This window comes from Protobothrops mucrosquamatus, unplaced genomic scaffold (genome assembly GCF_001527695.2).
Source record: "Protobothrops mucrosquamatus isolate PMUCROS unplaced genomic scaffold, P.Mucros_1.0 scaffold_89, whole genome shotgun sequence".
Classification (NCBI taxonomy): domain Eukaryota; kingdom Metazoa; phylum Chordata; class Lepidosauria; order Squamata; family Viperidae; genus Protobothrops; species Protobothrops mucrosquamatus.
The window spans coordinates 851,586-861,019 of record NW_015386165.1 but is presented as its reverse complement, the minus strand read 5'-3'; the positions used below and the strand labels follow the sequence as shown (position 1 = coordinate 861,019).

The 9,434-nt window shown below is 36.5% G+C and overlaps 1 protein-coding gene across 1 annotated transcript in view; it reads left to right on the top strand.

Moving 5' to 3' along the window:
• PACRG (parkin coregulated) overlaps positions 1 to 9,434 on the top strand; it is a 248,350-nt gene that overhangs the window by 132,105 nt on the left and 106,811 nt on the right. Inside the window, exon 4 of the mRNA XM_015814601.1 lies at positions 4,739 to 4,888. Coding sequence (XP_015670087.1) covers positions 4,739 to 4,888 — 150 coding nt within the window. The remainder of the gene's footprint in view (positions 1 to 4,738; positions 4,889 to 9,434) is intronic.

Below are 9,434 nucleotides of genomic sequence, written 5' to 3'. Positions count from 1 at the left end.
AGGGTCCATCAGTCGCCTGGGACGGAACCATCTAGGCGGTTCCGTCTCCCTGTGGCGAGGGGGAGCGGTCCGGAAGACCAACCTTAGGAGAGAATGATCTGACCATGACAAGGGCTCAACCACTATCTCCCCTACTGTCAGATCACTCTGCCACTGGCCAGAGACAAAAACTAGATCCAGTGTGTGTCCACCCGTGTGGTGGGGGTCTGAATTAACTGGGTCAAGTCCAAGGCCGTCATGGAAGCCAAGTTCTTCTGGATGTCTCAGTAAAATAAGTGGCAGAAAAACCTACTCCTGACTCTAGTGTCTTTGCTACTGGGTATAAGTCACACAACATAAAAATGGTTTAACATCATTAATTTCTCTGTATTTAAATTCTTTTTATTTTCTTTTGGTTCATGTACTTCCTTAAATGCGTTTTCAGTATACCGCAGTTCAAGAACTGACCAATATTTTATATTAATTTACCTAGTGGCAAAATACTTTATTTTCCTAAAAGTCAAATCATTTATTCACTTTTTTAGATTTTAAGGCCACTTTTTGATTCTGTAAATAGAACCAAATTTGGGGTTCAGTTAAAGGATTAATTTCATGACAGGTATCTTGTGTTTATGATATAGGCTTTATATCAACACAATATAATGCATGTTAATTGTACAGTATAAGAAAAGATTTGCTCACAGGCAAGTAACAATGAGGCAAAGGTGCAAGACAAGGCAGTAGGTTCCCCCTATATTGTCTAACATCTAGATTAATGATTTGGAGACTGCATTACTTCAGGTTGATAGCCATTGCCCATGTTTAACCAAAAGGAAAATGTGTACTTTGCTTTGCGCAAATAATATTGTTCTTTCTTCCATGTAACAAATAAGATTTGAAATACCAACTTGAACAATTAGTCAAGTATTGTCAAGGTAGCCAACTACAAATGAGCTGTGATGAAACTAAAATTCTGAGGGGGAAAAAAGTAACTGGAAGATTCAAGATCATAGGATAACTCGAGAATTTTATCTATCTGGGCATTTTGGAGAAATACCAAGGCCTAGTAGTGGAACGGGGGAGGGTGTTAGAGGAAAAGGCCAAAGCACTGGTGGCATAAGCAATTGGGGCTGTGACTTCTAAGGTGGGAGAGAGGCTCCAACAGATCCCAGGAATAACATCAGAGCTCTCTATCCAGGAAGAATGCAGTGCTAGGAACAGCTATGATCCTGCACAAAACTTTCAAATTCCCAGGCCTCCGGTAGAGGACTCAAGATTAAGGAACACACATACCACCCCAGGCTCTGGTTCTCAATAGATGCTTTACTCAATGTAAAGCTATTACAAGTTAATTCAACCCAGTCACAATACTTCAGTTATGGGACATGCAGCAGTATCAAGGCTTTGTGAAGAACAAAATAGCAAAATCTGACACCCCCCCCAAAATAATATTTCTTGCCTATTGTTCCATTGTTAGACTAAATCACACAGGTTTACACAATTTCTCAGACACATGACTTATATAAATGTGTTTTCTTTTTTGATAATTTATTAAAAAAAAGGGAATTAAAGTATTATACATACTTGTCACTATAATATAAAATATTAAGCACTTCTTTAATTACATTGGATAGAGAGGAGCACCAACTAGAATACATAAAAGAGATACCTTCAAATTCAAAGGGCAGTGTAGGTGTAAAATTCATGCAAATATTAAAGATGGCATAAAAATGTGGGCTTATCCAAATGTTAGCACTGAAGTAGAAAGATCTTTCTCATCCCTCTATGACATCTGTTTTTTGGCTCCTCTTCCAAATTAATCATTACTGTACTCCTTTAGTCTCAACCCCAAGCTACAAATTTTAATGATCTGGCACCTACAGTAGGAGTTTCCAGCTTGCAGATGGGCATAATTTCAACTATATAGCCATCAGTGGTGCAGAAGTGACCTTGTTGCTTGACCAGGACAAGGAACCAGATGTACTCATTCTGTGATCATTACCTATAATTGAGCTTAAGTCAGGTTGTTGGAATTTTCTGGAATGATCAGTTCCAGGGAGTATTTAAAATAATCTCTCACATATAAGAATTTTTTTATCTGTGACAACATGTTATATTTTAATGTCTTTTTTGTTTTAATGGAAAATGTATAGTTTCTCTTTCTCTTTCTGCCCAACAATTGCCTGTAAAGTATCTGATAAAACAATTCACAGAGTAAATTTAAGAGCATAAAAACAAACAAAATGGTATCTGATGAAGCTCCTGTCTAGGAGAACGGTTTTAACTTGTCTTCCTATATTAATGCTGCTGCTTGATTAACTGATGCTCTTTAGAGATTCTGAATCTGCGTCAGCCATGGGAGAGATTCCAAGGCTGTCTTAGAAGAATGCTACACAGCAATTTGGCTGGATAAAACTTACATCCCAAAAAATGCAGGAAGGGGGAGATGTGCTTCTCACTCATGTAGCTAGATATTCTGTGAGCTCCTTTCCCTACCAAGCAGTAACAGTGGGAGGCCATGATTTAAAATTGCCGGCTTCTCCAGTTCATAGATGTCATTGCTGTTGTTTTTTTTAAAGAAAACATAACAAAATGCGCATTTCATTCATTTTCAGTGTTGCTGGAAATAAATCCGAGTAGTAATAGAAGGTATTACACTGCACTTTAATACTGTCTAAGGAAACGAAGCTTCATCACAATTTCAACTAGTGCAATATAGGAAATATAGCTTTATTGCATTTTCAACAAGCACAATACTTATTTATTGAGTTAGAAATGAACCAGCTTTATTGCAAATAGCTGACTGTTAACCTGCGCCATGTTTTGAAATATTTCTCCTGCAACAGGGTAAAAACTCAGTTGAACTGAAAGGGAGAAAAACAGTTATTTTAAAGAGATTGGATATAGAGAAATGGGTGAGCCAAAGAATTCAACGTCTTTAAAATATTTTCTTAATGTTTCTGAATTCATTTAATGCAGCAGTGCACAATTCTGTTTGAGCCAAAGGCTATATTAACCTTTCAATATTATACAAGAGGCAACACTACAGACAATATTTCACATTGTGTATTTGAATTAAGTATTGCATCCACCAAACTGCTTAGAGCTTTCTACTTTTCCATAATGGAGATCTAGAGGTTTCCTATTGGGACTGTTGGCAAGAAGCATAGTCCTGTTCCTTTTACTAATGGTCTCTAGCCTCTCTCCAAAATGATGGGTTTGAATGAAATCATTGAGAACCCATAATTTAAGGGAAATTGGGTAAAGGGCAACTCCTCTTCCCATTTCCCAAACTCTGTGTTTTTCGAAACCAAATGGAAAACTGCATTTATATCATTTTTAAAGCCAGGGGTAATTGAGAAGTTGTTAGTCCAGACTTTTTTTGCTGCACTAATTGGGAGAAGGCACTCAAAAACCTTAAGATATGTACAAATAAACAGGCTGCATGTAGTAGGATGGTTGTTAAATAATCAGAAGAGAACTCCTGCAGTTGCAGCTTTGCTGGGGTTTTGTCAGCCTATTTGACTGATTGCTGAATATGGGAATGGATTCCTGGCAGAGGGAAAAACTCTGAACGAAATTGTGCAGAGAAAGAGATTGCTTAGCTAGGCTTGCCACTGTTTTGGGTGACTGTGAGAAAAGCAAGAGAAGAAGAGGTAAAAAGGGAAGAAGGATGAGAGTGAAGGACAAGCGAAAGGGGAGCCTGGGGGAGCTGGAGGAAACTTGGCAGTTCTTCCTTTCCATCCCATTCTATATTCGCAATATTCATGCTTATCCCTTTTTGCATTATTTTCCCCTTCTAGTCTCCTTTTGGAACTTGACATCTGTAATAGATAGAATGTGGTGAAAGTTTTTGTTTGTTAGTTGGGGACTTTGCACTTCGCAGCTGTGCAACTGTTCTATGTAATGGAGCTTTTCATAACAATCTACAGTTGGTGACCTTTACTCCCTACTATATCACTTTGGAGTGGGAAGCAGGAGCATGAAGAAATTTTAATTTAAATTCACATTTGAAAATATAATTTTGAAATATAAAGGAGAGTACAACATTATTTTGTTTTTGAATGAAACCTGAAATGGAACAGGACAAAAGGTGTTATTGATTTCAGTAGAAAAATCCAGCTGCTTGACACTACGCAGAAAATTCTCAAGAAGGGAGGATAGAATCCTTATTTATCAGTTAGGGGGGTTTTTTTGGAAAAAAAAAAGTCTACAAGCTTTTCTTTGTAAACATTTCTATCATTGTTCTTTTCTCCGAATAGTACCAATTGTTAATTGAAAAGAATAAAATGATTTCTAAGCAAGCAAAAATAAACAGGCTAATTGTTAGAGTAGAATGTCTCGTCAACCTTAATCCTTTTGCCTTTTCAATTCCCTTAGTCCCACTGCTACTGGTGATATGTTTTCCCCCTCCTTCTTCTTTCTTCTCTTTCTGGGGGGGTGGGATGGGGTGGGGTGGGGGTGGCAGGAACCAGTAGGGCAGACAGCAAGAAGGAATAATAAACTGCATTCTTGGGGTTACTGAAGAGTCAGCACAAATTGTGGGAACAAATAACACTCAGACAAGGCAGTGTTTTATAACATTGGGACTGCAATCCATCTCTGGGTTCCTTCAAAGCCAGGCTAATAAAGGCCCACTTACAATCCCCTACAGAGTACAGTTTAATTAAATTTGTCTATTAGAGAATTTCTCCCCTCCCCAATACATTCTTGAAATTAATTCTTCTGTTTTCTGCTTGTCTCTTTTCCTTCATCCAAGATGCGCTGAACCTTCGAAACCGACAGGTCATCTGCATCACGCTCAAAGTCCTTCAGCACCTGGTGGTGTCAGCTGATATGGTGGGGGAAGCTTTAGTGCCCTATTATCGTCAGATTCTCCCTATTTTAAACATCTTTAAGAATAAGAATGGTGAGTGATCCTAGCAATGCTGTGTCTTCAAATCCTTCAGTATAGAGGGGCTCAAGGCAATGTAGTAAGAATTTACTCTAGTATATAAACTAGGATATATTTGGCACTTTCTCCTCTTTTATTCTCCAGGGAAGCTGTGAAATTAACACCAGCATTTATTACTTCTTATATAGAGAGCTTATTTAACACATTACAGAACCACTGGAACAGTTCTATGATCTTCCAGTAATTAAAATTACTGTAGCATTCTTTAAGTGGATTGATAGACTGTATTTTTCCCCTTTTTAGTAAACAAATCAAGTGTTGGCCTTTTAATTTGTCATGAAGGTTGGGTACCTCCGCCCAAGAATTCTGCACAGCTCTGAATGCCAGTCTTGAGATCTGAATTGATTTATTTGCAGCTCATCTTTTTTATTAGCTGAGTGATTATAAAACTAGTTTGAAAGGCTTCTGATTGGAGGGAACCTCTGTTTCAGCCCCCACTTCTAGTGGGCTGAATATAACGAGCAGAACCTTCAAGAGAAAAGGGCCTTGTCAGCTTTGCTGATCCCCATAGGAATTTAGCAAGGCTGAAACAAACAGGTTCTATCAATTTTTTGATTCCCCCCCCCTTCCATGGGGGATGTTCATTCCCCCATGACTGGAATGAAAGACTTCGGGTTGCTTCATAATCTGCATTGATTAGGGCAGGACAGGGTGGCGATTTTCAGCTTTATCCAGTGTTCTCAGTGTTTCTGAGTCAAACCATTTCCAAGTTGCGTTTGTAGTTTAGAGTAGAAGCAACTTTGATGTAATACCATTACAGTACTTGCAATTGGTTGATTCAGTTTCAAGGGCAATGTGCTCATTTAAAATTTCATTATAAAATGGTCAAGCGGTTTGGTGATGTGGGTAAACGGAAGAGCTCAGTAAACAAAAAAATCCTGCTTATCACACTCCAAGTGTGTATTTTTTTAAAAAAACTTCTTGACTTCTTAAAATGAAGGAAACTTTACATGCATGCACCTAGCAGCTTGCCTTTTATCATTCTTGTAAAAATATTTATTATATGGCATATAATGTGAATGGGCTGAAAGTTGAAAAATTATTCTGTGATTCTCTTTGCATATTGAAGCACATTAAGGTACCATGATTACAAAGCATGCTAATCAATTATGTGATTTGGCAGCTGTCCATAAAATCTCTAGTGTTTCAGTAACAAGTTTAGAAGCTTTAATAATAACTACATTGGTCATTACCCTTTAAAACTCATATTGCCACAGTATACCTTATTCCTTTATTCAAATTCATAGATTTTAAAAAAATGATTGATGGGTTATAAAAATGGTTGATGCATTGGCAGTAGATATGAAGAAAAAGCTTCTTAATGAACCAGAAACTCTAGATTTGTGTAACATATCCATTAGAGAATAATTTCTGATATAGCTAAAAGAATGTGAATTAATGCTAGCCATGTGCAGCAATAATCTCTAAGTTTTGAACCATACACTGAATGACTATACAAATAGTTTTCCTATTCCCTTGAACGAATGTTACAGTTTGTTCATTTCTTATTACATTTGTGTACTTTGTGTGTTTTGTTTTTCTGGAAAAAAACATGTTTTCAAATAATTAGTGCCTATTTATTGGATCTTACAGGGAACAATACTAATATTTTTAGATCTTGGATTACCTTCTGGATTTTATGAATCAAACATCAGATCCTAACCGGCTCTTCTGAAACTTTTAACCACCAAGGTTTATGCTTAGAAATTAATATTTCAGCCTATAATACAGGTTTGCTCTGATCAAATAATTATAATTATACAAAAAAGGCACTATGGCTTTACAATAGGCATATCTTTGTTGTATTATATTACTATATTACTTATTATCAGCTAGTAAAAGCACAATAGCTACCCTTCCTGGTTTAACATTCAATTTTCATAGGTTTGTACCTGAGGCATGAATTAAAGCTGTTGTCAACAGTATGATATTATTCAGTGTCTTTCTTGAAATTAATAGGGCATAACCTGTGAGTAGTTTTTCTTAAGATCTCTTCATATTTAACTGTATCATGACATAAGTATTTGTTACCATCTGTTGTTGTTACTACAGTAGTAAGAATCTTGTTATGTTATTCATATTTTAAAATGTAAATTCATGAAGTCACCTAAGTTAAAGGTAAGAAGGTAAAAAGAAAAAGTAAAATATGCTTTACTGTTTTGTATGCAGAAAACAGAAGATGAAAAGAGATCAAACAATATCTTCAAAGCTTAACATAAAATTCCATCAAACCTCATGCTGAATGGATATTAACATCAGCATAGGGAGCAGAAATTACTTTGATAAGTGTTAGATAGCTGTGCCAAATGTATGTGTTTTTAAATGTAATGTTGTCGGATGAATGAAAAACATCGGCATTGTCCTTTAGCAACTATAATATGCTGCCAAATAAAAGCAGTAATAATGTCTTTATGAGCTTTTAGAAAGCAAAAACATTTTGTCATCAGTATATTTTATTCAAAAGTGATCAATAATAGCTTGTGAAGTGCTGTGCAGATTAAATGATGCAGAATTTTAAAACAAAGCCCTATAAATCTCAACTGTAGGCAGAAAACAACACAGATGAAAATGGAATGAATTTGATCATTTTGTTCTTGATCTCCTCAAACAGACACTGTTGATGAATTTGATCATGTTTGTTCTGCTTTCTTGATCTCCTCAGACACTATTGTTGGTCAATAAAATGGTGGCTCATTCAATAAAAGTTCAATGTCAACAAAGTAATGTCCATTGAAGATAAATAAGCCAGAGGGATGATTCAGTAAATACTGGATATATATACATGTCTTCCACAAATAAATTTATGAAATCTTTACTATGAAAATGTGCATGAATATCCAGGTATTTCATTTGTTAGGTTATGGGAGACAGTGACAATGTTCATACACAAGTTAAGCATGAAATTGTTTCATTTAGTGGATCCTCTGAATATGTGCTACTGTAGAGCATCTCAGTTATAGCTTACAAGCACAACTTAGTAAACCCCACTCTAATGTGTTGCTTAAATCTGTATGAGATCTCAATCTAGCGCAGGTAAAAACATGAAGCAGATTCTCCCTGCAGGTATCTCTGCTCTTCACTTTGTTTTCACCCCTCCCAGATATGTGCACAGTAAACGTAAGATTCAAAAAGTTAAGAAGGAAGGACTCACTCCATATGTGTGGCTCTGACTCTAATTGGGCAATGGCATGTCTTTTTTGTTTTTTGTGTTGCCACAAACTTTTTTTAAAAAAAAGTATTGGCAGAAGAGGCAGGGAATAGCCAGTTGGATTTAACGATGTCATCTTGCATGCATTTCCAGGATAAGTATCTTAAACCAGGTTGAGTGCCTCAGGTGGACATGGTCAGAGACTCCCTTTGTGGTTACAGAAGATTTACAGTCCCAATAATACAATGCAGACTTGATTTGAGTGTCAAGTATTAAATTGGAAAACACTGATCTGACCAACGCTCTGCTCCTGAATACCATCATATTAAAACATATTGAGTTTAAATCCATTGAATTCATTAGTACTTTCATTAATCTATTGGCCTCCTTAATTTTTTATTTTTCTTATGACATTTCTACATACTATCAGTTATATTCTTATGTGGATAGTAAGGAAAACATATATTTATAGTCCGTTGTAGTGCCAATAAAAATGTTACCTGCTTTATTAAAAAAATAAAGTCTCAGGATTAATTCCTTGCATTTTCAGGTTATATTAGATTTAGGAACATTCCCTATTCTATGAAGATCTATTACCAAATCCAAGTAGAAGATACCAGCTAGATGGATAAATGTTGAAACAGCATAAGATGGTTTCTTATGGACTGAATAGAAGTGAAATGGAAAAAAAATCATTAATTCATATGCCAGGTCCTCTAATTAAAGTGGTCAAAGATTCTTTATTCGTATTGTTTTCATTCATTTCATTTTTAAGCCTAGTCTGGGCATAGGGCACAAGACAGAGGCAAGAAATTCAGTGTGTTTTGGGGAAAATAGAGGACGTGTAAAGCAGGGCTTTTCAACCTTTTCACCCATTGTACCACTTTTAGGATATGGCAATATCCGAGTACCACCAGTCGCTTAGCAAGGTGTCAAAAACTTGATGACCAAAAAAAAAAAGGGATAAAGTACAGGTAATCCTCGACTTACAACAGTTCGCTTAGTGACTGTTCGAAGTTACAATGGCACTGAAAAAAGTGGCCCCCCAAGGCACAGCCAAGCAAGACACCTGCTTGCCTGCCCGGCGGTGCTCTCATTCCCCTCCACTGCTACTTTTCTAGGATGGTCGTGTACCACCTGCCAGGTGCCAATGTACCACAGGTGGTACCCGTACCACTGGTTGAAAAGCCCTGGTGTAAAGAAATGATTCACTTTTTACAATGTTCAGCTATAGAAGAAGGCAGAAAGGGAAACAGAGATTCTTGCTGAAATGAAGAAAGACTATAGCAAAGAGAGATGTATTTGCAAGGTGTAATTTTCAGATACTATACATGTGCTACAAGATGATACCTT